We start from the raw sequence: 27,500 nt of genomic DNA, 5'->3' as shown, positions 1-27,500 counted from the left end.
CAATCGTTGGACAGCAACAAATCATGTGATTGATGATTTGGTTGGACAAAAACATGAATATAGATCGCTCCCATTACCGTTTTATCTCTGTTTTAATGTTGAGTTATGATGGTTTTTGAGCCAAAATTGTCTTGTGCTTGATATTTAGTAATGTAAATGTTGCTGCTCGAAGCTCGAAGAGATAAATAACAATGAGAAATTGAATGTAAGCTTCGATTTACTACACGAAAACATATAAAAATGGAAATTATCAACAATAAAACATTATGAATGAAATACTACAGACGAATGAGATAACGTGGTAGTGGCATTTGTCTGTATAGTGTTTCATTCATCCTGTTTTGTTGATAAAGGGGAAACCCGAAACGTCCATTTTATTTGTTTTCGTATATTAAATTGAAGCTCGCATTAACTTTCACATTGTGTTTGATATTATGCTCCAGTTTTTTGAAGAAATGTTCAAATAATGTTTGTGTCGTCACCCTCTATCTACAAATATTTGTTTTAAAAAAAAGTATGGTTCGCGTACTATGAAATATTTTCAACTATCTTCAGAAGTCACCGGGCATTTTCAACTTTGTCATTTTATCACCCGGGCATTAGATAGCCTTGAGTTCACTCAACGGTGAAAAACGACTTGATAAAGGGAATAGTATACTAAATAAAAGGTCATGACTGAATAACTGTCCTCGTCACTTGATCTGTATCAACTGTTTTTGTGAAATTTATATCCTCGTTAATATAAAAAATAAATTTAAAAATTTTGAAATTGAGCCTTATAGATAGTTCAAAGTTGACGTCACTCGGGTCTTTGTTATTTTTTCTGCCATCCGCGTTTGTGAGTAATTCTCACTAAACTGTATTAACCTGACTGTAAACGATCATGGCTACACAAAGTTTTGTGTGATGGTCCGTTATACTTCCGAATGGCAATGTTGTGAGCTTATAAGCCAAGCACATACTATCTATATAGCGCAATATCCACTAAATTTGCTCAAAGCGCTTTACAAGGGGTCCCTGGTCACCAGCAACAGGCGTCATGTCCCGTCCTACATGTTAAATGTTGCTGTTGACCAGGGACCACTTGTAAAGCGCTTTGAGCACATTTAGTGCATATTCATGAATGATAGTACTTTGAAATCATATCGTAGGAATAGACAGGTAGATAACCACGCCTCTCGGACAATTATCATAATGTAAACAATGGCTGTGATTGGTAGACACAGCAAACTACATAGGATTTACCATCGATGGTATGTGTTTAAGAAAAATAGCCACTGTTCTACCGCTTGATCAATAGCACATTACACCAAAGAGTGTGTAGGGTAACGTAGTTACCAAGAGCTCTCACTTCTCTTAACTGCAATGCTATTGTCGCGTGCCAGGCGAGGCAGCGAGGTGGGTGTGCTCCGCGTGTATCATGCGCGCTAGGCTTACTGATACAATGAAGAAAATACGAGTAGAAGACGGAAAATGCGTGGCTTCACCAAAAGCGGGAAGTGAGAGCTCTTGGTAACATAACAATCGTTACCTACACGCTCTTGATTACACACAAAATTATGTGTAAATTTAAACGTTCATAATCTGATCGAGATAATCGTGTGATAACTAGTCATCCATTTTGCGGTATAAAAACAATAACAATGATCATTCATGTCACTGTTTATAAACAACCAACTATGTTTGTCCGAGCACGTGTCAGGCTGTGTCACAAATTCCATATTTTGAATGGTCAAAAAGTAATTAAGTAAGTAAGTAAGTAAGTAAGTAAGTAAGTAAGTAAGTAAGTAAGTAAGTAAGTAAGTAAGTAAGTAAGTAGTAAGCTTCGCAGTCCGAATGACGCTTGCTGAGAATTGTGTGATTCAGTCATAGTCGATGAGTATAGCTGCTCTCTCCATCCATGTTGTTAATTGTTTCCATTGGTCACGGTCCTGGGCCAGAGTTTTGAGGCTGTCAAGATATTGTTGTGACTTTAGTACGGAGAGCATTGCAGTATTTTTTTAGTTCTTCAGAGATTAATTCGGCCTCATCTGAATCCAGAAATTTCTGATAGGTGACCCATCGTCTCAAAACGGTATTATGAACCAGATACACAAAAGCCAAAATTGATGCTAAACTGGTCAAAGTGTTGATTTATTGGTACTGGTACCCTGAAATATGTAATCATTCCCCTCTATAAAACATTTAAACTCAACCTAAATCTGATATTTATGGCTATAAATTCAATTTTCAGCATCTTAACCATCCCGACTTAATACCGTTTTGAGGCGAGGGGTCACATATGTAGAAAAAATCTACTGGTTGATAGGTCTAACCCACGCCATAGACAGACACTGACGACCCGGCACTGCCGTCCTCTGCCGTCTTCCGGATAAAGACGTTGAGCATGGACAAAATACTAAGAATACAAATAAGACCCGCGAGACCGATTCCAAACTCATTGGAAGTGTGTATGTAATCAGTTCGCAAATCTTCGGAGTACAAATAATGAATAGATTACATATTGAATCACAAGGTGACATAACTATTTTAGTAGCACGTTTTTATGGGCAGATTCTTAGGATGACGGAACGTAAAAGAGCGATGACGGATGATCTTTATTGACGACCAGCATTTAGTTAGACTAGAAAACAAGGTACCATCACTCTAACCTAATAAGAATAGTTACATAAGTTGTGTATGTCGTCCACGGGGAGTGTGGTTCTACACTTCCAATGAGATTGAAACCAGTTTCTGGATATCATCACGTTCGTGTTCCATATTAATAATAATAATAATAATAATAATAATAATAATAATAATAATAATAATAATAATAATAATAATAATAATGATGATGATGATGATAATAATAATAATAATAATAATAATAATAATAATAATAATAATAATAATAATAATAATAATAATAATAATAATAGATCATTATTGTCCATAAATATGGTAATTTGTCATTTAATTACACTTGTTATAACGTTATATGATAACTGTAACATTGAACAGATATTTCACTCCAACTTATTCTCTCTCTCTCTCTCTCTCGCTCTCTCTCTCTCTCTCTCTCTCTCTCTCTATCTCTCTCTCTCTCTCTCACACACACACACACACACACACATATTATAACTTGTTGTAGCTCTTCCGAGTTCTTATTCAGCAAACCGAAATTTCCAGGTCTTTTTGTCTAATTTTTTTTTTTAAATATTGAAACAAAAAACAACAGAAAAAAGAATATAACGTTCACTATTCATCCATGAAAATATTTATTATCTTGAGGGTCTGTACAAAGGCAATGCCTTCATGTGGTTGTAGAGATAACATCGGTAAATTTTGATCATTTTTTTCTATTATTATTATTATTAAGTGCATTGTTTCCACACTTGTAGATACAATGAAGAAGAAGAAGAAGAAGAAGAAGAAGAAGAAGAAGAAGAAGAAGAAGAAGAAGAAGAAGAAGAAGAAGAAGAAGAAGAAGAAGAAGAAGAAGAAGAAGAAGAAGAAGAAGAAGAAGAAGAAGAAGAAGAAGAAGAATGTGTTTCATATTGAAGACCGATTACCACATGCCTACTTGGTGACTTGTTGCTAATAGACATAAATCTCCACGAGGGGGGGGGGGGGGGGGTTGGGGAGAATCAAATTTACTACCTTCTGGCTACGAAATAAGGACAGTAGCACTATGTCAAGTTAATCTTTTACTCTTTTTTCTTTTTTTTTTTTTTTTTGGTATCGGTTATTGGAATAATATCAAGCCTTTAAAGTTCGACCGTGTATTTTGTGGCTATGAATGGCGGTTCTATTGAGATCTGAAGGCCATAAAATTGTCATGAATAGAATAAAAAAACACGCTAGAGTTTATCTCCGTGGCAATCTTTCACACAACTGTTATGAGAATAAATTGAAGTAAGATAATAATAATAATAACAATTATTTTCTTTTAATAAAACATATTATCTGCTAACTCAGGCTTCTCATGTTTCAGATTGTTGCATTAGGAATTCAGTATTTGGAAATGATATAATTGAATTCATGCTGTAAAACAGTTTAGAAACTTACTAGTTTTTTGTACCAAAATGAGCGATAATATGAACAAGTTTGGGTGTAAACGCTGATTGGAATCAATTTTGTTTGTTGTCATCCTCAACTAGGACAAGAGCAAATTCGGTCGAGTTGCTCTTTTCGCAGGAAGACCGATTTTTTTTCTTCTTCTTTTTGAGATATCTAATAACCTAATCAAGCATAATTTAATCCTCTCCTTACCAGTCATTTTCAGGATTTCCCCAAAAACGTCACACCCAACTAACACAAAAAATATTTTTTTTTTATCACTCAAACACAATAGCAGTAAAATTCTTGCGATACATAGTCATAGTTCTTTAGCAAAACATGCTCTACAACACACTGTTCATTTTCTTTAAATTTCACGATGTGTACAAAAGATATTTGAATAAGTAAAAATATTGGTTGTATCGTCACGGATGTGACGGTTTTCCTATAGTTGGTAAGGAAAAAGTTAACTATGGAATTGTTCCTATGATCCAATGTGACTGTAATATGGTCTAGTGGTATGACGCTCGCTTTCGGATAGGAAGGTCCTGGGTTCGAGCCTTGCTCGGCGCATAGTTGAGTCCTTGGAAAAGGCTCTTTACTCACATTCTCTCACCGTACTCAGATGTAAAATGAGTACCTGTCGTTAACAGCGTTGTCTTTGTCCGAAAAATTATAATATCGCATAACAGGCGTCATGTCCCGTCCTACATGTTAAATGTTGCTGTTGACCAGGGACCCCTTGTAAAGCTCTTTGAGCACATTTAGTAGATATTGCGCTATATAAAGCTCAATTTTACAAAAATGTAAACTAAGAAATATGAGTCCTTGTGATATCTAAGGGGGCGATGACAGTTTGGTCTTATCAACTGCTATCGACGTGCCCTTATTTGCAGGTCTGATAACCCAATTCAATATGGGCCAATTATTATATTGTAAAGGAAATCTAAAAAAAAAAGACGCAAAATATTGTCCATTACAACAATGTGTTAAACTAGGCTCATAAGGATGTTCGGATATCAGCCCTTAATATGTGTACACGTCAGCTTTTATCTGCTGTACTCTGGAAAAAACTCATACTTAAAAATTTGGCCAGAAAACTCGTCCTTCAGATATCGATTGATTTAAATGACGCCCATCCTGGCAAAAACACTCACACCTGGGACTTCAAGGAATTTGGTAGTAGACTTTCCGAAGTCCCAGGTTTGAGAGTTTTTGCCAGGATGAGGGTCATTTAAATCAATCAACATTTGAAGTCAAACTTTCTGGCCAAATCTTTCGATACGAGTTTGTCATGAGTAGGGAAGCCAGTGTTGATTACATATCTGTTTTGAGTCTTTGGAAATCGGGGGTCTTATTCTACTCCAAATTGGGGGTCCTATTGTACTCCAAAGTGGGTTTTTTAAATTCTACTCCAAAGTGGGGGTCTTATTGTACTCCAAAGTGGGTTGTTGATTTTTTTACTCCAAAGTGGGGGTCTTACTCTATTCCAAAGTGGGGGTCTTACTCTACTTCAAAGTGGGGGTCTTACTCTACTCCAAAGTGGGGGTCTTATTCTACTCCAAAGTGAGGGTCTTATTCTACTCCAAAGTGAGGGTCTTACTCTACTCCAAAGTGGGGGTCTTATTCTACTCCAAAGTGGGGGTCTTATTCTAACCCATAACATAAAGTACGACATGTCACCATTAAGGAACAAAAGTTTGATGCCAAAATGCTGGTTCCAATATGATTGGAAGTTCGGACTAGAGGCCATAAGAAAAATTAATATAAAAGTGTCGCTATTAATTCTTAATTCTATATTTATTCCTTTATATGCATCTACATAGAAATTCAAACTAGGGGTCATTTGGAGAGCATATTGAATTTTGTAAAATTGATTTATATATGACACACACACACACACACACACACACACACTTTTATGCTCGTCGGAGAAGTACTTCATAAACGAGTCCGGCATTGTTCCCATGGTTTAGAACCAGTTGCTAAATTACTATGCGTCATTACGAAGGAAGTGACGTCAAGAATGTTGAAGCATATTGGAGGTATAGAAAAAAAACCAGTACGGATTTGGGTCGACTTACCATAATCTCCTCTATATCTTCCTTCTAGCAAACGCTGAATAGCTCTACAGATGACACGTGAGATTTTGTTTAGGGCAATATTCACTAAACGTGCTCGAAGCGCTTTACAAAGGGTCCCTGACCAACTGCAACACGTGACATGCAGACAAAGACAAAACGCCTGTCAGGCGATATTTTCATATTTTTTAAAAGACAAATACAAAGCTGTTAACGACCAGGTAGTCATTTTACACCTGGATACGTTCAGAGAATGTGAGTAAAGAGCGTTTTTCCAAGGACTCAACTATGCTCCGAGCGAGGCTCAAACCCAGGACATTCTGATCCGAAATCGAGTGTGATACCGCAAGACCACAAAGGCAGCAGCTGCTTCTTATGGTTCACACTATTATGTTATGACGATCGACCCAATCAGCAAAGTCCGGTCCGCATTCGTGCACCGTCGCGAACCCGCCTGGTAGCATCGTCACAACACACCTTTCGACTAGATGCTCTGCCGTTTCGGGTTCTTGCCCACAGCGTGGACATATTGGACAGGAAGTTAGACCCCACTGATGTAACGCACCGGCCGTTAGGCAGCTCCTCGACCGAAGCCGATTCGCAGCTACCCAGTGTCTCCTCTTACTGGTATCAAAGCCTGGCAACTTCTCACCAAGCTTAGAGGAGTGTAGGTCCCCGCCCCCACGAGGGATTGAATTCGTCCAAACCGACTTCCATCTCGTATGTGCAGCTCTGTCCGTAGTCAGGGATTCTGCGTACAAGGGTTGCCGGGACTTATTTCGGCTCGAAACGGGGGCACCGTTCATTCCGGACATCGGGGGGCTGGATCGCTGCCATTACCGGGCCCCATTCTCTAGGGGTTGTTGCTAGCGTTCCCGACACTATGTGCATCGACTTGCGAAGTTTTACATCCACCTTCTCAACGTTTCTGCTTCTACCCCACACTGGAGCGCAATACTCCGCGGTGGAATAGCATAGTGCCAGGGCGGATGTTCTCAGGAGCGCTTGGCTAGCGCCCCAAGTCGATCCCGCCAGCTTCCTCAGAAGACTATTCCGCTTCTCTATCTTCCGGGCAACCCCTTCGAGATGAACCCGATAGGTAAGACTGCGATCCAACGTCACCCCTAAATATTTTGGACGCGGCTCATATGGGAGTGGCTGGTCCCCGACTAGGACATTCAGTTTACGGGTGTGCCAACCACTGCATAAGTGAAATGCAGTGGCCACGGTTTTTGAAGTGTTCATCTTCAGGTACCACTTGTCAGAGTAGGATTTGAGTCTGGTGACGTCCTCGCTGAGTACGCTCTCGAGACGGGTCCACACTTTACTCTGAGTAACGAGTGCCCAGTCGTCTGCGTATCCCAGCCTCAGGGAGGAAGTGTTCGGCATATCGCTAATGTAAACGTTAAACAACATTGGCGCAAGTACCGACCCCTGAGGTACCCCATTCTTCAATTTCCTAACTTTGCTCGTGACGTCTCCCAGCGCGACGTGGAATTGCCTTTCCCCTAAGATCGAAGAGAACAACTTCAAGGTCTTTTTGCACCTTATGATTTTTGCAAGTTTGAGCATTAACCCATCGCACCAGACCGTATCGTACGCCGCTGCTAGGTCTATAAACACAGCACCGGTTTGCTGTTTTCTCTCGAACCCGTGCTCAATATGCTCTGTAAGGGCAATGACCTGCTCCGTGGTGCACCTCCCTTCCCTGAAGCCTGCCTGCTCAGGTGGCAGGGCAGCGTCTAGGACCGGCCCCCATCGGTTTAATAGAACACGCTCCAACAATTTGTAAAGACAGCTCAGCAGCGATATGGGTCTGTAACTGTCTGCCTCCTTCGCCGGCTTCCCTGGCTTCAGGATGGCAACTATCTTCGCATGCTTCCACACTTTTGAAAGCTTTCCTTTTGCAAGGATGTCAGACATTGTCTCTGCTAGCCAGGCCCGTGCCCTGGGGCCCAGATGCGTCACCATATCGGGATATACACCATCTATCCCAGCTGCTTTGCCGTTCTTCACTTCGCTAATGGCTGCACCCACTTCTCGGGGACTGAACGGGGCCGTCCAGTCCGACTCCTCCGCAGGTAGCGAGTCCAAAATCGTACGGTACGCCTTGCGGACACCGCGCTCAAAAGCCTGATTAGGGACCCGCTTGCTACGGTTCTTAATATTCTTGGCAATTGTGTCTGCCTCGCATTCCGGTGCAGCCTTCGCGAAATTCCGATCTGGGTCCAATTTCTTTATCAAACGCCAAGCGTGGCGGCTGGAGTGTGTAAAGTCGAGACTTTCCGCGGTCTCCTGCCACCGTTGCTTCCTTCCCTCTGCCAGAGACTGAAGTAGTCTATCGGCTGTGTCCTGGGACTGGGTCTGCTGGTACTCTCGGTACAGCTCTTCAGACTCTGCTGTCCAGCAAGGGTTGTAGAATTTCCGTTTGCCCCGTGGAACAGAGCGTTGAGCGCTCTTAACCAGTAGCCTACTAAATCTGGTTATATTCTTGGACTTGGGAGGAATGGCAGGGCAGACCTGCTCGATATAGGAACTGAATTCCTCCCAGTCAGCCTTCCTGAAATTCCATCTGCAAAGTGGGAGAGACTGCACCCTCGGTATTGTCACCCCAGCTGTGACAAGAACCGGCCTGTGCTGGCTATGCGGAAAGTCCCCGAGGACTGTCCGCTTCACCTGCAGCGGTTCACCGTTCGCGCCTTTCGTTACAAAGGTGAGGTCTGGAGTATACTCCTTCTTATGGCGGGTACCCCGGAAGGTACCCTTGGCTGTAGGATCGTACACTAGGTGTAGATCATTACAGTCCATCCATGAGCGGAGTTGTCTTCCTGCCTCGTTGCAGTCTCGGTAGCCCCATTCGTGATGGTGGCTATTAAAGTCTCCCAGACAGATGGAAGGATGGCTGACCACCGGTAACGGTGGTGTAGTCCAAGTCGCTCTAGGTGGTTTGTAAATATTATGCAAACACAGTCCACCTACTTCCACGGAAATTCGGTTCACCCCATTGCTGTCCGTTACGCTCTCAATGACCCTTACCTTCGATGGCTCTTTAGCGTAAACGCTAACCCCTCCTTTGAGCCTCGAAGTGTCCTCGCGTTGGACCACCGTATAGCCTGGGATCTGGAATCGGGAAGATTGCGCGCCTGAATAAAGGTGGGTCTTCTGTAACAGGAGGATATCTACGCAGTGAACGGCCAATAGCTTTGATAAAAGCTCATTTTTTGCCATACTCTGGCTCTCGACGTTCAGGGACAATATACGCGTCAGTTCGCCATCCCCGCCGTCGCATTTTCCGATCGGCAGGCCGCGAATCGATTGATGCATGGGACGTTTGCTTTTTTCTCGGACGTGCCGACGACCCTGGCGACACGAACGCGGTATTATTTGGCTAGGCGGCAGACCGCTTCGCCATTGACGGGACTGATTGGGACTCGACATAAGGATAATAGTGTGGCGCCCGGGATAGGGCTGCTATTCGGGCACCGGGTTTGGATCAAATTTAGTCACACACCGGGGCGAGCAGCTCATGTGGCTCGTTGGCTCGATACTCGGGATGGTCTCTTGACGGTCGACCGGGATTTACACCTTTGCCCTCCCGTGTGCCTCAAGCCCCCTCACCAACTGCAAGGTAAAGATCCACGAGGGGGACCACAAAGGCGAAAAAGCTTTAGCACACATTTATAATCCGTTCAACCTCGAAAGAAAATAATAATGATAATAATAATAAAAAAAAATAATAATAATAATAATAATAATAATAATAATAATAATAATAATGATGATAATAATAATAATAATAATAATAAATAATAATAATAATAATAATAATAATAATAATAATAATAATAAATAATAATAATAAAAATAATAATAATAATGATAATAATAATAATGATGATAATAATAATGATAATAATAATAATAATAATAATAATAATAATAATAATAATAATGATAATAATAATAATAATAATAATAATAATGATAATAATAATAATAATAATAATAATAATGAGGACCACAGATATCCATAGAAACTCGTTCACGGCACACCCCCTTCCCAACCCCTCCCTCCCCTCCACCGCCCCACCCCCCACCCACATACAAAAATAAAAAGAAAGAAAGATGAAAAGAAAAAAAAAGTCTTTATCTCCACACCTCTATTGTATGGGTTTCAAGCAACTTCACACCCAAGGCCACATTTATTTGAAATATCTTTTGAAACAGGATTCTATTCTATTTCGTCTTTCCGTGCCTATAGATAGAATGCGCTTGGCAAAGAAGCTCACAACATTGTCATCTGGAAGTATAAAGGACACACACACACAAACCTATGTGTAACCTTGAACTTTTATAGTCTGGATTATAAAGTTTAGTGAGAATTACTCATAAATGTGGATGGCAAATAACAATAACAAAGACATGAGTGACGTCAACTTTATACTATCTATAGATAGTATGCGCTTGACTAAGAAGCTCACAACATTGCCATCCGGAAGTATTACTGACAAACACACAAAACTATGTAAAACCATGAACGTTCATAGCCTTGTTAATACAGTTTAGTGAGAATTACTCATAAACATGGATGGCAAAAAGCAATAACACAGACCTGAGTGACGTCAACTTCATACTATCTATATGACTTTCACAATATCATTTCCCATGCTGTTATTAAATGTGACCAGTCGTTTTGTCCTGGTATTAAATGGCATGTGACCCTAACACCCATACTTACATGTCCAGTCTAAATCCAACGCAGTCCTTCATAGCCATCCCTTACTGGCACCTACCATGGAGCAGAGTTTATCCCGGTTTCTATATCGTGTAAATGGCTATTCGCAATTGATTGCTAACATTTGGAAGGACTCTTGTCTATGGCAAAGTGCTTTCCGCCAGATCTAACATATTCCGCTTGAGATAGTATGCCCTTGACTAAGAAGCTCACAACATTGCCATCCGGATGTATAACGGACCAACACACAAAACAATGTGTAACCTTGAACGTTTATAGTCCGGCTAATACAGTTTAGTGAGAATTACTAATAAATGTGACCCTTCGCCTCAAAACGGTATTAAGTCGGATTTTTCAATTTAGGGTTTTTGTTACCCAATCATAGCTTATATTATGCTTACAATTTTGATCCCAAATTTATAAAATTCTGATTATTCATTGCCCAACTATGACCTTTTGAAGCAGGGAGAGTTTTGAGAAATACAACGTTGAAGTAGGCACCATTTTCACACATAATCAAATCAATGGGCAAAAATAACTCCTCAGATACGGGCATTGAAAATTTGACGAGAGTAGTAAAATTTGCAGAGACGCCAATTTTCCATTTGACTCACAGGAATTTCAGACACCACTCGGAGAAATTTTAATGCCGAAAGAGGAATTTCCGCACACACAAAAAGGGAATTGGGATGATATTTGGTATTGTGTTGACATATTGTATAGATCTAAACAGATAAATGATTACAACTATTTTCTGATATATGAACACATTGCCATATACAACCCCAAAGTTTCCTTATTCCAAGTGAAGAAAAGCTCCAAAACATAATGATAGTAGTGAGGATGATGTTGTGTTGGTGGTTATAGTAGTAGTAGTCGTAGTAGTAGTAGTAGTAGTAGTAGTAGTAGTAGTAGTAGTAGTAGTAGTAGTAGTAGTAGTAGTAGTAGTAGTAGTAGTGATGATGATGATGATGATGATGATGATGATGATGATGATGATGATGATGATGATGATGTCATAATGGCTGTTGTAGTAGTAGTACTGGTAGTGATAATGATGTGGTGGTGGTGGTTGTGTGACTGTGGTTGTAGTAGTGGCAGTGGTTGTAGTAGTAGTGATGATGTGGTGTGGGTGGTTGTAGTAGTAGTGATGATGTAGTGGTAGTGGTTGTAGTAGTAATGACGATGTGGTGGTGGTAGTTGTAGTAGTAGTGATAGTGATGATGGTGTGGTAGTGGTGGTTGTAGTAGTAGTGATAATGATGTGGTGGTGGTGGTTGAAGTAGTAGTGGCAGTGATGATGTGGTGGTGATGGTGATTGTTGTAGTAGTGGTCGTGATGAAGATGCGGTGGTGGTGGTTGTAGTGTGTGTGTGTGTGTGTGTGTGTGTGTTTGAGAGAGAGAAAGAGAGAGAGAGAGAGAGATAGAGAGAGGTAAAAGTGCATCAATTGGTAAGTAGAGCAACACGAACTTTAAAAACCAACGAAACTAAAGTTTGAGGTCAAAGTATTTGTTATTAGTTATTAGCTATTATTGGCAAGTGCAGCCTTGGAAATGGTGGCTCTCTGAGAGAAAGTCAACTCTTGTGTTGAATGTTTCACTGATAGTTGCTTTTTTAAACTTTAAATATATATAACTTATCGTCAATACTTATGATGAATTATTATGTTTTCATGTAGAAAAATTAATGTAGTTTATGAAACAACCAAAAACTGAAATTTGATCATTTTGACCATTTCCACTTTAAAACCGGTTTTCTTCGTTTTCCAAATCCCGACTTAATACCGCTGCAAGGCGTAGGGTCACAAATGTGAATGGCACCAAAATAAAAAATAAAAATAAATAAATAAAAAACCAATAAAAAATACTCGAGTGACGTCATCGTCTTTCTATCTATAGAAATCCTTCAGACAGGTACTTTTGTGATCGCACAGTAGATTTCATGACTTAGAATTCTGTAAAGATTGGAGACAATGAAGGAAGAATTTGTGACCACTGGGTGGTGGAGAGGAGGGGTCTTTGGGAAACCTGTAATTAGACAGTCCGATTGTCCAGTGGTCAAGTTGCCTTTCATTCACAAGGTCAAGAGTTCAAATCTTGCTGGACAATATGTTTTCGTGGTACAATATAGTAAGTGTTTTCAAAACCTGCTCTCTCTCTCTCCCTCTCTCTCTCTCTATCTCTCTCTCTCTCTCTCTCTCTCTCTCCCTCTTTCATTCTTTAGTTCTTTCTCACACAATAATATGTTAGCTCGTTTCAAAACGTTATTTATCAAGCCACAGTTACAATCCCAGACATACCAAAACAAGAAACATACATTGGCCTCACTGAGTGTCCATTCAAAACCAGATACAACCCGAATACATATTCCTTCAAAATCATACACAAACGACATTCTACTACACTAACCGAACACAGTTGAAATCTCAAAGAAAAAATATACAACACAGCCTTACGTGAAAAAACATCTCCAGAGCACAGTCTTACTCTCCTTCTTCTAAGATTTGCAACTTCTGCTTGTAAGAAAAATTCTACATCACCACAAAACCGAACATGGCAACACTCAATAAAAGAAACGAACTATCATCTTCATACAGACATAAAATCAAAGCCCTTTTTATGTAATTATGAACCACCATAATGGCGAAACCGAAAAAGTAAAATATACACAACAATCTACTTTCACTTTCACTTCCTGATGAGTGCGAATGCTAGAAACAATATTCCAGAATTTGATCATAATTACACTTGAAATATTATGTTGTTTTGAGTGTTGGTCCGTTATACTTCCGGATGGCAATGTCGTGAGCTTCTTAGCCAAGCGCATATTATATGTATGAATATATATATATATATATATATATATATATATATATATATATATATATATATATATATATAAAGGCCATCCCCATTACCAGTTGATTTTGACCAATCAAAATACAGGATTTGTAACGAGCCCTTAATACCGAACAGTCAGACAGAGCGAGTTGCTTACAAATAATAGATTGAATAAAATTGAAGTTAAATCTGCTCTTTGTTATTGTTTTTACACAGTTTGGTGATTTGTTCTCACGAAATTCCCTCCAACAAACTCCAATATACTCTTGAAGGTTACACGTTTTTTTTTCAGTGTTGATAGGAGTGTTCTGTTTGGTAGAACAGTGAGTATTTTACTTAAATAGAACCATGGATACATCTTTCTTTGTTATTGGTTTAAGTAAGTGAGTTATATGAATAATTTTGATATTGATATATAGACATAATTAAGTTGACGTCACCCAAGTCTCTGTTATTGTTTTTTCGCCATCCGTTTTGTGAGTATTTCTCACTAAACTGTATTAACCAGGCTATAAAAGCATTCAAGTTTACACATAGTTTTGTGTGTTGGTCCGTTATATTTCGGGATAGAAAGGTTTTGAGTTTATATATATAATAGTTTATATATTGAGTTTATATATGTATATATATGTATATTATATATATATATATATATATATATATATATATATAAATATATAATATATATGTGTGTGCGTGTGTTTGTGTGTGTTAGCATATATATTATGGTTTTGTTGGATCTAAAAGATAACAGTATCAACTGTCCAGCCCTGTCCCCCCTCCCCCACGGCATAATACCGTTTCGATTCGCTTGGTCACATTTATCACCAAACCATTTTCCCCTAGACCACCTAGGGCGATCTAAACACCTCTGGTTGTGGATATTATTTTATAAACAAATAACTATACACTGTATCAGTATAACAATACGAAGGGTTTGTTGTGTCCAGATGATGGCGGTAATAATAGACAAACGTCCTTCATGGTCAGTGGTTTCTCTGTGTCAAGAACGTGAGGGATTATTAGAATATCCTCGGTCACGCTTGAACGCACACAAGTAGGCATGGGTATACTATTTTCAACCTTTTTATTCTTTTTGAAAATAACTCACCTATTATGTTACACGAAAAAAAAAGGGGGGGGGGGTGTCCGATAGCTTTGTTGGTAGATCACTCACTTCACAATGAAAGGGACAGAAGATCTATGGGGGAGGGGGTGTTTGGGTGTCCGATAGCTTTGTTGGTAGATCACTCACTTCACAATGAAAGGGACAGAAGATCTATGGGGGGGGGGGTGTTTGGGTGTCCGATAGCTTTGTTGGTAGATCACTCACTTCACAATGAAAGGGACAGAAGATCTATGGGGGGGGGGTGTTTTGGGTGTCCGATAGCTTTGTTGGTAGATCACTCACTTCACAATGAAAGGGACAGAAGATCTATGGGGGGGGGGGTGTTTGGGTGTCCGATAGCTTTGTTGGTAGATCACTCACTTCACAATGAAAGGGACAGAAGATTATGGGGGGGGGGGGGTGTTTGGGTGTCCGATAGCTTTGTTGGTAGATCACTCACTTCACAATGAAAGGGACAGAAGATCTATGGGGGGGGGGTGTTTGGGTGTCCGATAGCTTTGTTGGTAGATCACTCACTTCACAATGAAAGGGACAGAAGATATATGGGGGGGGGGGGTGTTTTGGGTGTCCGATAGCTTTGTTGGTAGATCACTCACTTCACAATGAAAGGGACAGAAGATCTATGGGGGGGGGGGGGTGTTTGGGTGTCCGATAGCTTTGTTGGTAGATCACTCACTTTTGGTTTAGTTTGTAATAATAAAAAATGGGGGGGGGGGGGGTGTTTGGTGTCGATGCTGTATCATCAGAGCGAATGGGGGTTTTCGCTTGGTGTCTCTAATGAAAGGTTGGGGGGGTGTTTGGGATAGTTGATAATTAAAAAATTGATATTATTTACAGAAAAAAGGGGGGGGGGGTGCGATAGCTTTGTGTGTCCCTCACAATGAAGGACAGAGATAGGGGGGGGGTGTTGGTGTCGTAGCTTGGTAGTCATCATTACATGAAGGAAGAGATATGGGGGGGGGTGTTTGGGTACGATAGCTTTGTTTGGTGAGTCACTTCACATGAAGGGCAGAAGATTCTGGAGGTGGGACTCAAATTGAGGAGTCATGAGATCTTGTTGGTGTTTCTCATCACTATTGTAAGGACAGAATCAAATGAGGGGCGGAGGAGTTTGGGGTGTCGTGTTTGTGTCAGATGCATGGGTATCACAATGAAAGGAAGAAGATATGGGGGGGGGTGTGGGGGTCGATATTTGTTGGTAGAATCACATACATGAGGAGAAACTATTTGAAAGGTGTTTGAGTTCGATAGCTTATGGTTGGGGTGTCTCATGTCCGATATGTTGGGTAGAACTACTTCGAGTGAAAGGGGAAGAAGATTTGGGGGGATAGCTTTGTGGTGATCGATAGCTTGTTAATATCATAGACAATGAAAGGAAGAGATGGGGGGGGGGTGTTTGGGTGTCCGATAGCTTTGTTGGTAGATCACTCACTTCACAATCAAAGGGACAGAAGATCTATGGGGGGGGGGGGGTGTTTGGGTGTCCGATAGCTTTGTTTGTAGATCACTCACTTCACAATGAAAGGGACAGAAGATCTATGGGGGGGGGTGTTTGGGTGTCCGATAGCTTTGTTGGTAGATCACTCACTTCACAATGAAAGGGACAGAAGATCTATGGGGGGGGGGGGGTGGGTGTCCGATAGCTTTGTTGGTAGATCACTCAGTTCACAATCAAAGGGACAGAAGATCTATGGGGGGGGGGGGGGTGTTTGGGTGTCCGATAGCTTTGTTGGTAGATCACTCACTTCACAATCAAAGGGACAGAAGATCTATGGGGGGGGGGGGTGTTTGGGTGTCCGATAGCTTTGTTGGTAGATCACTCACTTCACAATCAAAGGGACAGAAGATCTATGGGGGGGGGGGTGTTTGGGTGTCCGATATCTTTGTTGGTAGATCACTCACTTCACAATGAAAGGGACAGAAGATCTATGGGGGGGGGGTGTTTGGGTGTCCGATAGCTTTGTTGGTAGATCACTCACTTCACAATCAAAGGGACAGAAGATCTATGGGGGGGGGGTGTGTTTGGGTGTCCGATAGCTTTGTTGGTAGATCACTCACTTCACAATCAAAGGGACAGAAGATCAATGGGGGGGGGGTGTTTGGGTGTCCGATAGCTTTGTTGGTAGATCATCACTTCACAATCAAAGGGACAGAAGATCTATGGGGGGGGGGGGGTGTTGGGGTTTCCGATAGCTTTGTTGGTAGATCACTCACTTCACAATGAAAGGGACAGAAGATCTATGGGGGGGGGGGTGTTTGGGTGTCCGATAGCTTTGTTGGTAGATCACTCACTTCACAATGAAAGGGACAGAAGATCTATGGGGGGGGTGTTTGGGTGTCCGATAGCTTTGTTGGTAGATCACTCACTTCACAATGAAAGGGACAGAAGATCTATGGGGGGGGGGGGTGTTTGGGTGTCCGATAGCTTTGTTGGTAGATCACTCACTTCACAATGAAAGGGCCAGAAGATCTATGGGGGGGGGGTGTTTGGGTGTCGATAGCTTTGTTGGTAGATCACTCACTTCACAATGAAAGGGACAGAAGATCTATGGGGGGGGGGGGGGGGTGTTTGGGTGTCCGATAGCTTTGTTGGTAGATCACTCACTTCACAATGAAAGGGACAGAAGATCTATGGGGGGGGGGGGGTTTGGGTGTCCGATAGCTTTGTTGGTAGATCACTCACTTCACAATGAAAGGGACAGAAGATCTATGGGGGGGGTGTTTGGGTGTCCGATAGCTTTGTTGGTAGATCACTCACTTCACAATGAAAGGGACAGAAGATCTATGGGGGGGGGGTGTTTGGGTGTCCGATAGCTTTGTTGGTAGATCACTCACTTCACAATGAAAGGGACAGAAGATCTATGGGGGGGGGGGGTGTTTGGGTGTCCGATAGCTTTGTTGGTAGATCACTCACTTCACAATCAAAGGGACAGAAGATCTATGGGGTGTGTGGGTGTCCGATAGCTTTGTTGGTAGATCACTCACTTCACAATCAAAGGGACAGAAGTTCTATCTCGGGTGCAGTCGAGATTTTGTTCTGACCCCCCCCCCCTCCCTTTTCTGTCCACCCAGCAGTGATTGGGTTGCTGGGTCTGTTTAAAAATGCGGAAAAAGAGCTTTGCGACAGATTAGAGTCCTATCCAAGGAGTAGCAAGTAATTCCTATTGTCCCTTTCACGCTATAGAAACAGGGATAAACTCCGGCTATGTTACGCATAGTCTTAAACTGGTATTATGGGCGGTGGTCCCGACAGCTCAGTTGATAGAGCACTCAGTTTGCACGAGAAATTACCGAGTTCAGATCCGGGGTAAAGGTGAGGCCTTTTATCTGACACCCCTGTTGTTTTTTTGTTTTTTTCAGTATTGCTGATGTGTTCCCCGAAATTGGCATCGAGAACGATGAGTTGACTGGTCGGTCCCCAGAGGAACAAGGGGGTTACCAGATAGCCGCTGCCGTTGTCACTATGGTTTTTGCTATCGTCTCTGGGCTTCTCACTGGTAAGTTTATGATGGTTTTTGCTATCGTCTATGGGCCTCTCCTCTCACTGGTAAGTTGATGGTTTTTGCTTTTGTCTCTGGGCCTCTTACTGGTAAGTTTATGATGGTTTTTGCTATCGTCTCTGGGCCTCTCCTCTCACTGGTAAGTTGATAATGGTTTTTGTTATAGTCTCTGGGCCTCTCACTGGTAAGTTTATGATCGTTTTTACTATTGTCCCTGGGCCTCTCCTCTCACTGGTAAGTTGATGATCGCTTTTGCTATCGTCTCTGGACCTCTCACTGGTAAGTTTATGATGGTTTTTGCTATCGTCTCTGGGCCTCTCCTCTCCCTGGTAAGATTATGATGGTTTTACTATCGTCTCTGGGCCTCTCCTCTTACAGGTAAGTTGATGATGGTTTTTGCTATCGCCTCTGGGCCTTCCTCTCCCTAATAAGTTTATGATGTTTTTGCTATCGTCTATGGGCCTCTCCTCTCATTGGTAAGTTGATGATGGTTTTTGCTATCGTCTCTGGGCCTCTCCTTTCACTGGTAAGTTGATGATGGTTTTTGCTAACGTCTCTGGACCTCTCACTGGTAAGTTTATGATGGTTTTTGCTATCGTCTCTGGGCCTCTCCTCTCCCTGGTAAGTTTAAGATGGTTTTTGCTATCGTCTCTGGGCTTCTCACTGGTAAGTTCATGACCATCGTATGTGTTTAAGATAAACAAAACAAAACGAATTGGATTTTTTACGTAGCGAAATATCCAAAAAAAAAAAGTGCTCAAAGCACATTACGGGAAATCCTATAACCGCAATATACGATATATATATAGATGGGTAGATAAATCGATTGATAGATATATGCATAGATCAATGATTGGCCGATAGATAAAATATACATATATATATATATATATATATATATATATATATATATATATATATATATATAGTCAGGGAGATAAATAGATAGATAGATAGATAAAGACAGATAGATAGATAAATAGATAGATAGATAGATAGATAGATAGATAGATAGATAGATAGATAGATAGATAGATAGATAGATAGATAGATAGATAGATAGATAGATTAGATAGATAGATAGATAGATAGATAGATTCGATAGATAGATAGATAGATAGATAGATAGATAGATAGATAGGTAGATAGATAGATAGATAGATTAGATAGATAGATAGATAGATAGATAGATAGATAGATAGATAGATAGATTAAATAGATAGATAGATAGATAGATAGATAGATAGATAGATAGATAGATAGATAGATAGATAGATAAATATAGATAGATAGATAGATTAGATAGATAGATAGATAGATAGATAGATAGATAGATAGATAGATAGATAGATAGATAGATTAGATAGATAGATAGATAGATAGATAGATAGATAGATAGATAGATAGATAGATAGATTCGATAGATAGATAGGTAGATTCGATAGATAGATAGATAGATATATAGATAGATAGATAGATAGATAGATTCGATAGATAGATAGATAGATAGATAGATAGATAGATAGATAGATAGATAGATCAGTGAACAAATGAACCAATAAATCTACAATCAATAGACATAAAATGTAAGATATATAAAGGTGCACCTGCCATTAGACAAATAAAGTTTGGACTACATCCTGGTATCTATTCATAGCTTGAAGCAAACAATATGAATTCCTTGTTACCCTTTGGATATGAAGCTAGTCTGTCGTACAAAAGAAAACTATAAAGAAAAATAGCAAATGCTGATACATGCTGATTTCAAAGGAATTCATTTTTCGCCGCTAATGGGTTAATAAATAATTCTTACGCAAAAGTAAGGTTGTTAGAATTTAATGCCTTCATCATTTCATTCAAATACTGTGATCACTCTTGCATAATAATTAGTCTTTGGAATGAAAATGGTGATAATAATAACATCGTAATTTATTCTTATCAATGCACCCAATTAGAGTATTATTTTGATTACAAGATTTCGGTATAACAGCAATTGTGACCCCCCCCCCCCCCCCCCCCCAACATACCTTCCAATATAAGAATAGTATTATTGTTGCAGTGCTATTGGTTATAATAATAGGGAAGGAAAGTGTGACGTCAGAAAACTGGCCCTAAAACTCATTGTAAGTGCGTCTATTTGGTCTAGTGGTATGACACTCGTTTCGGATCGGAAGGTCATAGGTTCAAGCCTCGCTTGGCGCATAGTTGAGTAGGGCAAGGTGTTGGGGGGGGGGGGGGGGGGGATTCCACACCCAACTTTTTCAGTTGATTCTCATAGATTTTCTATTGATGTGGTGAACACACAAACAGAATACAAATATCCCACAGCCATTTACACTTGGATTCTGTACAAATAACATCTAAAAAAAGGAACGCCACTTCATAAATTCCAAATTTTCTCTTTATTCGCATATTCACCATTTTGGGGTAATTCCACACCCATCATGACAAGCATGCAAAAGGAGAATGAAACAATCAGGAACAATAATTAACTTCTGAAATGAACACAACAACAATATTTGTAGACCATGACATGAGACCAAAAGACCTAAGCGGGCGTCCCGATAGCTCAGTTGGTAGAGCACTCGATTCACAATCAAAGGGACGGAGATCGATCCCGGGTCTAGTCTAGCGATTTGAGTAAGCAATAAGAATCTTCTCCCAATCTGCTGTATCTTTTCTTGACATGGTCACGGATTGTTCCCCAGATTAGGTTGTATAATTTGGCAGCACATTTACAGCCCATCCCTCCAGATGTAACGAAATCAACCGCTTTCACCGTATCTGCATAGTCATACGACACCGTCTTTTCGTGTAATTTATCAACATGATTAGCCAATCTCTATAGAAAAAAAGAGAAAAACATGAACAGAAATCCATTCTAGATCCAACTCTGAAGCACGGGCATACATAAGTAACATCGTGTAGGCCCACAATAAGGCTTATTATTCAAACAGAATAATAGGCTTCCAAGACTTCCAAGAATTTTGGATGATAAGCTTTTCTAAGAAAACAATTAGTAAACTATGCCGGGCCGATTCCACACCCGCTTAACACCTAATCTCAAATACAGAAGAATTAGGGGAGACTTAATTCAGCTCTACAAGTTAATAAATAATATAAATGAAATAAATCCATCGATTTTGTTTACATTTTCCAAGATTACATATACCAGAGGCGACAAATATAAAATATATTTTCCAAGATTTCAGACCAAAATAAGACAAAACTGATTTATTATACGTATAGTGAAAACATGGAATAGTCTCTGTTTTAACACAAAAAATGCATGTTCTTTGAATCAATTTAAAATCTTAGTTGATAGGGAGTCAAAGTCTCTGAGATTTAAGTAGGACTAAAAGGTATTAAAAATTAATAATTGATTAATTTCTGAATTCAATTTGATTTTGATAAGTTTTATTTCTTTATCTATTCATTTATTTGTTTGTTTAATTTAGCTATTTATCCATTTATTTATTTACCTATCAAACTTTAAATTGTCATGTGGATAAAATTTTCCATTACTTTCATGATTTTGAAGACTGGTTTGTAAATGTTGACAAGTAAAATGCATGGCATCTGAAACAATGTAAAATCATGATAATATAAAGGAGACTTATGTATGATTATTTTCGTTATTGCTTTCATGATTATTTTTGTCATTAATATTTCATTGTACCATGAAATTTGTACATTTAGGATTCATTCGATCACGACCAATAATCAATTACCAGTATTCTATGATAGCATTGTTCGATTCTACATTGCCGTATTGATATATTTTTCTTACATTCAAAGTTGTGTAAAACTGTCTGTGAATGATACAATGCAAGCTATATGAGATTCTGTAATTATAAACTATTGTATAAGGCATTTCAAGGATAATTCCTATATTAAGCCTTTAGTAAGATAAGATAAAACATAGGATTTTGATCAAATTTTTATTTTAAAAAGACATGATAAATTCGATACCTGTAGGGTGTGGAATTTCCCTGACGTTCATGAATATAAAATAGGCACAGCAACTTATTCAAGGCATCCAGAAAGGTTTGGGGGTAAATTTTACATATCCGATGAATGATTAAGCATTTCTAGCTTGAGCTCCAAAGTTGAAGAAAATCTAACTTTTTGCTATATGTGACCCTTCGCCTCAAAACGGTATTATGTCGGGATGGTTAAGATGTTGAAAACTGAATTTATAGTCAGAAATATCAGTCTTGTGTTGAGTTTGTATGTTTTATTGAGGAGAATGGATAGCATATTTTAGGGTGCTAATGCCAACAATTTATATTTTTGACCAGTTTAACATTACATTCTGCATTTAAGTATCCGGTTCGTTCCGACATAATACCGATTTGAGACAATGGGTCACATATTTGAAAACCATGAGTGTTGCACTTACCTTTAATGGGCTCATAAAAACTTGAAAAATTGTCAGAATTAAACAGTAGTAAAAGTCGCTGCTTCTTGTTTTCAAACAGGAAATAGAAATCAAAGGCAGTTAAGCTAAAACTTTGAACAGTTTCCAATGGGTCTTTTTGAAATCTTCCTGCGAAGAGGTTGATATATTGAATGTGGGTGTGGAATTAACCTGGGTGTGGAAATCCCCCCCCCCCTGCCTTACACAACTTGGAGAAGGCTCTTTACTCACATTCTTTCACTGTACTCAGGTGTAAAATGAGTTCCTGGCCGTTAACAGCGTTGTGCCTGTCGGAAAAAATGTAATACCGCATAAACGGCGACATGTCCCGTCCTACATGTTTTAATGTTGCTGTTGACCAGGGACCCTTTGTAAAGCGCTTTGAGCACATTTAGTGGATATTGCCCTATATATACCGTGATCATTCTTGCATAATATGAGTCATTCAAGTGAAAATAATGACAGTAATAACTTCGTAAATTACTCTTGACAATGCATCTATGATAGTATTTATCTTGTTTTCAAGACGTTGTTATGTGACACGTCCAATCCAGAACTGTGATCCCCATCCCCCACCCCCGTCTCAAACAAGCTTATTGATTCTTATAGATAGAATGAATTTGATCTTTGCTATTGTTTTTTTTATCTTTGTTTTTTAAAAAAATAAATATTTATTATGGCCATCCGTGTTGATGAGTAATAGCCTTCAACAGTCGTGACGTCACTTCCCTCGTAATGACGCATAGTAACTTAGTAACTTTCTCTAAACTATCGGAACAATGGCGGACGCCCTTATGAAATAGTTCTCCGACGAGCATAAAAGTGTATCCAGAGGAGAAAAGCATAAAAAAATATGATCCTGTTTTGACTTTTATACATTCTGATCAATATGACATGTGAAAAAGTCCTAGCCAGCACGAAGAATAAAAAGTACCAATTTTCTTTGTTTTAGAACCACGCTGCTCGCCGTTGCTGGGCGACGTGACATCATACTATTGAATCCAATTCTCACTGAATTGTATTAACCTGACTATAAACGTTTAAGGTTACACTTAGTTTTGTGTGTTGGTCCGTTATACTTCCGGATGACAATGTTGTGAGTTTATTCAGCCAAGCGCTCACTATCTATAATTGAATATATATTTGGTAAAATAAACACCTAGATAACCACGCCTGTCGGACATCCATAATGTAAACAATGGCAGTGATTTGTAAACATACCGATCTACTTATATGTTTTTCCATCGACGGTAAGCGTCTAAGTAAAATACCCACTGTTCTACCGCTTAATCAATAGAACAAACACAGAAATCTATTTGTAAACTTCAACATTTATAATATGATCGTGAAAATCGTGTGATAACTAGTCACCCATTTGATGGTACAGATAGTATGCAAGTGGCTAAGAAGCTCACAACATTGCCATCCGGAAGTATAACGGACCAACACACGAAACTATGTGTAACCTTGAACTTTTATAGTCTGGTTAATACAGTTACTCGTAAACGTGGATGGCAAAAAAAAAAAAAAAAAAAAAAAAAAAAAAAAAAAAAAAAAACAATAACAAAGACTCGAGTGACGTAAACTTCAATCTGTCTAAATATAGATCGAAGTTGACTTCACTCGTGTCTTTGTTATTGCTTTTTGCCATTCGCGTTTATTATATCATGTGCTAGGTTGTTCAATTCACGTAATGTTCGAGGGGAAAACGCTATATTTGCATGTGTTTGTTCTTGGAAATGGCTGGTAGAAATAGTCGGTGTGATGAAGCCTAGTCGAGTATCTGTTTTATTGATTTGTTAATGTAGATTTGAATGTTTATTGCAGAGTGTTATTTTTTGACTGTTTTGCGAAATAGATGTATGGGATCGTTCTCTCTTCGAGAATGGAGTGTTGGTCATCTTAGTGTGCCTGTTCTCTCTACGAGACTGGAGTGTTGGCCATCTTAGTGTGCCTGTTCTCTCTACGACACTGGAGTGTTGGCCATCTTAGTGGTGTGCCTGTTTTCTCTACGACACTGGAGTGTTGGCCATCTTAGTGGTGTGCCTGTTTTCTCTACGACACTGGAGTGTTGGCCATCTTAGTGTGTCTGTTCTCTACGAGACTGGAGTGTTGGCCATCTTAGTGTGTCTGTTCTCTCTACGACACTGGAGTGTTGGCCATCTTAGCGTGCCTGCTCTCTCTACGAGACTGGAGTGTTGGCCATCTTAGTGTGCCTGTTCTCTCTACGACACTGGAGTGTTGGCCATCTTAGTGTGCCTGTTCTCTCTACGACACTGGAGTGTTGGCCATCTTAGTGGTGTGCCTGTTCTCTCTACGAGACTGGAGTGTTGGCCATCTTAGTGTGACTGTTTTCTCTACGAGACTCGAGGGTTGGCAAGCTTAGTGTGTCTAGAGTCACACCCCCTGGTTCCGTCTTGTCGCAATTGTTATCATTTTTTGTTGTCTTTGGTTGTCTAAATATGTTTCCTTTCCTTTTTTTTTTTGATGTGATGTGATGTGTTTTTGTCTTTATTATTTTGTTTTTGTGTGTGCTTTTGTTTCTTTTTACTTCTTCTCATTTTGATGTATGTGCCTATTAACAAAGGGGGAGGTTGCGGTTGTTGCTTTTTTGGGGTTCTATTTTTGTGTTGTTTTTGTTTTTTCATACATTTTGCAAATTTCAAAGATGCCATAATCAAATTTGATATGTACTTTTGACCTTTGACCTGACCTTTGCTTTTTTTCTCCATTGGTTTCAGGACTCTTCCTCAAACTGCCGATTTGGAACGCCCCGAAAGAGGGCAACCTCTTTGACGATAGAGTTAATTGGATTCTTCCAGATGGATTTCCTCAAGGCGATATCATCTCTCAAGCAGCAAAGAATAACTATGAATCTCAGCAACTTTAACTTGGTCACGTGTCACGCTCAATAATCTCCAGAAGGTTTTATGTCTAAAAGAACATCAAGAAATAATTTGAGTTTTTATGTAGCGCAATATCACTTAAACATGCGCAGAGCTTTACAGAGGGTCCCTAGCCAACGGGAACAATTAACGTGTAGGACGAGACATGACGCCTGTTATGCGATATTACAACGTTATTAACGGCCAGAAAATCATTAATTTTAAATATGATTGCTGAACACATTCTACAGAATAAGCCAACCCTCTCTGACCTTAGGAGAACATACTGGCCATCGACTGCCCTAACCAGCATGTGGAGGTAAGCTACACGGGAGACTGGGAGGTCACCAGAGGACAGAAGCATATCCGGTGGAGAGTAGATTTACCATCTGAACGAACGAGAAAAAGGAACAGATTTTAAATCTGTTGACGCTAGAAAAAGAGAGTAAAGAGCCTTTTCCAAGGACTCAACTATTCACCGCCCAGAGAGGTACTCGAACCCTGGACCTTTCGATCCGAAGTCGAGTGTCATACCACTAGACCACATAGCTACACTGTCTGATTAAACATGGTGTTCAAAATTGAATGTTTGATGTGACCCTTCGGGCAGCGTGGCTCAGCGGTACGGTCTTTGCTTCGTACCCGAAAGGTACCGAGTTCAATCACCCGCCGCTACGCTGTGTGGCCTAGAGCAAGTCACCTCGCCCTAGATCAATTGCATTGCGGCTAACATCTAGATATTTCAGTCTTCCTTTGGAATAGACCCAAGAGACAAATTTCCCCTATCGGATAAGTAAAGGGAATGTTAATTTTATTTATTTTTCTATTAAAACGGTATAGTATCGGATTAAAAATGATAGCAAAAATGTGATGAGACGGCCTTCGGGCCGAATGGTCCAATGTTCGAATCCCACTTTACTTGAATCCCTAGAACAGGCTCTTTTACTCACATTTGTAGAATGTTATCGGGTGTAAAATGAGTACCTGGCGATTAACAGCGTTGTCAATGAAGAAATACAAAAGCAAAAAGAAAAAAAAAAACTAAACAAAACAAACGTAATATCGCTTAATAGGCGTCATGTCTCGTACTGCATGTAAAGAGGTGCTGATGGCTAGGAACCCTTTGTAAAATACTCAGAAGACTTTTAGTGGATATAGTTCTCTATAAATGCTTTAATTTTTTGCCTGAGGAGGGGATGGGGTTGGTCGTATAACGCACATCATCCTTACTAAACTGTCATAGACAGCAAGTCGTACTTTTACACCTGAGTACGGAGAGAAATTATGAATTGGCTTCTACAGTCATGACGTCACTTCTCTCGTAATGACGCATAGTAACTTTGCAACTGGCTCTAAACTACGGAACTATGGCGGACGCCCTTATGAAATGTTTCTCTGAGGAGCATAAAAGTGTATCCAAAGGAAAAAAATCATTATAAATACAATCATGTGTTTGACTATTATTAATTCTGATCACATGACATTTGAAAAGTTCTAGCCAGCATAGAGATTAAAAAGAACCGATTTTTTTTCCTTACAACCAACTGCTGGTTGCTGGGCTGACGTGACATCAGACTATTGAATCCTATTACAAAGATATGAGTGATCTCAAATTCATTCTATCGAAAGATATTATGAAGTTGACGTCACTCAACTCTTTGTGTTATTTTTTTTATCACCCACGTTTATGAGTAATTCTCCATAAACTGCATTAACCAGACTATAAACGTTCAAGGTTACACAAAGTGTTGTGAGTTGGTCCGTTATACTGCCAAGCGCATATCGTTAGAACGAAAATAACTTAACTCTTTTTCAATGATCTTTTTTTTGCCAGCCATTCTTATGAATAGTTCTCACTAAATTGTATCA

General features: G+C 39.7%; 1 protein-coding gene across 1 annotated transcript in view; it reads left to right on the top strand.

Moving 5' to 3' along the window:
* The window catches only part of LOC144960091 (ammonium transporter Rh type B-B-like), a 37,967-nt gene that overhangs the window by 10,117 nt on the left and 350 nt on the right, over positions 1-27,500 (top strand). Inside the window, exons 7-8 of the mRNA XM_078893041.1 lie at positions 18,187-18,323; positions 25,488-27,500. The exon at positions 25,488-27,500 is cut by the window's right edge and continues 350 nt beyond it. Of these exons, the coding sequence (XP_078749167.1) occupies positions 18,187-18,323; positions 25,488-25,636 (286 nt within the window). The 3' untranslated portion in view covers positions 25,637-27,500. The remainder of the gene's footprint in view (positions 1-18,186; positions 18,324-25,487) is intronic.

Source organism: Berghia stephanieae, chromosome 14 (genome assembly GCF_034508935.2).
Source record: "Berghia stephanieae isolate SIO BIC M18660-M18661 chromosome 14, UCSD_Bste_1.3, whole genome shotgun sequence".
Lineage (NCBI taxonomy): Eukaryota > Metazoa > Mollusca > Gastropoda > Nudibranchia > Aeolidiidae > Berghia > Berghia stephanieae.
Note: the sequence above shows the minus strand (reverse complement) of the source record. Positions and strands in the feature narration are given on the sequence as shown.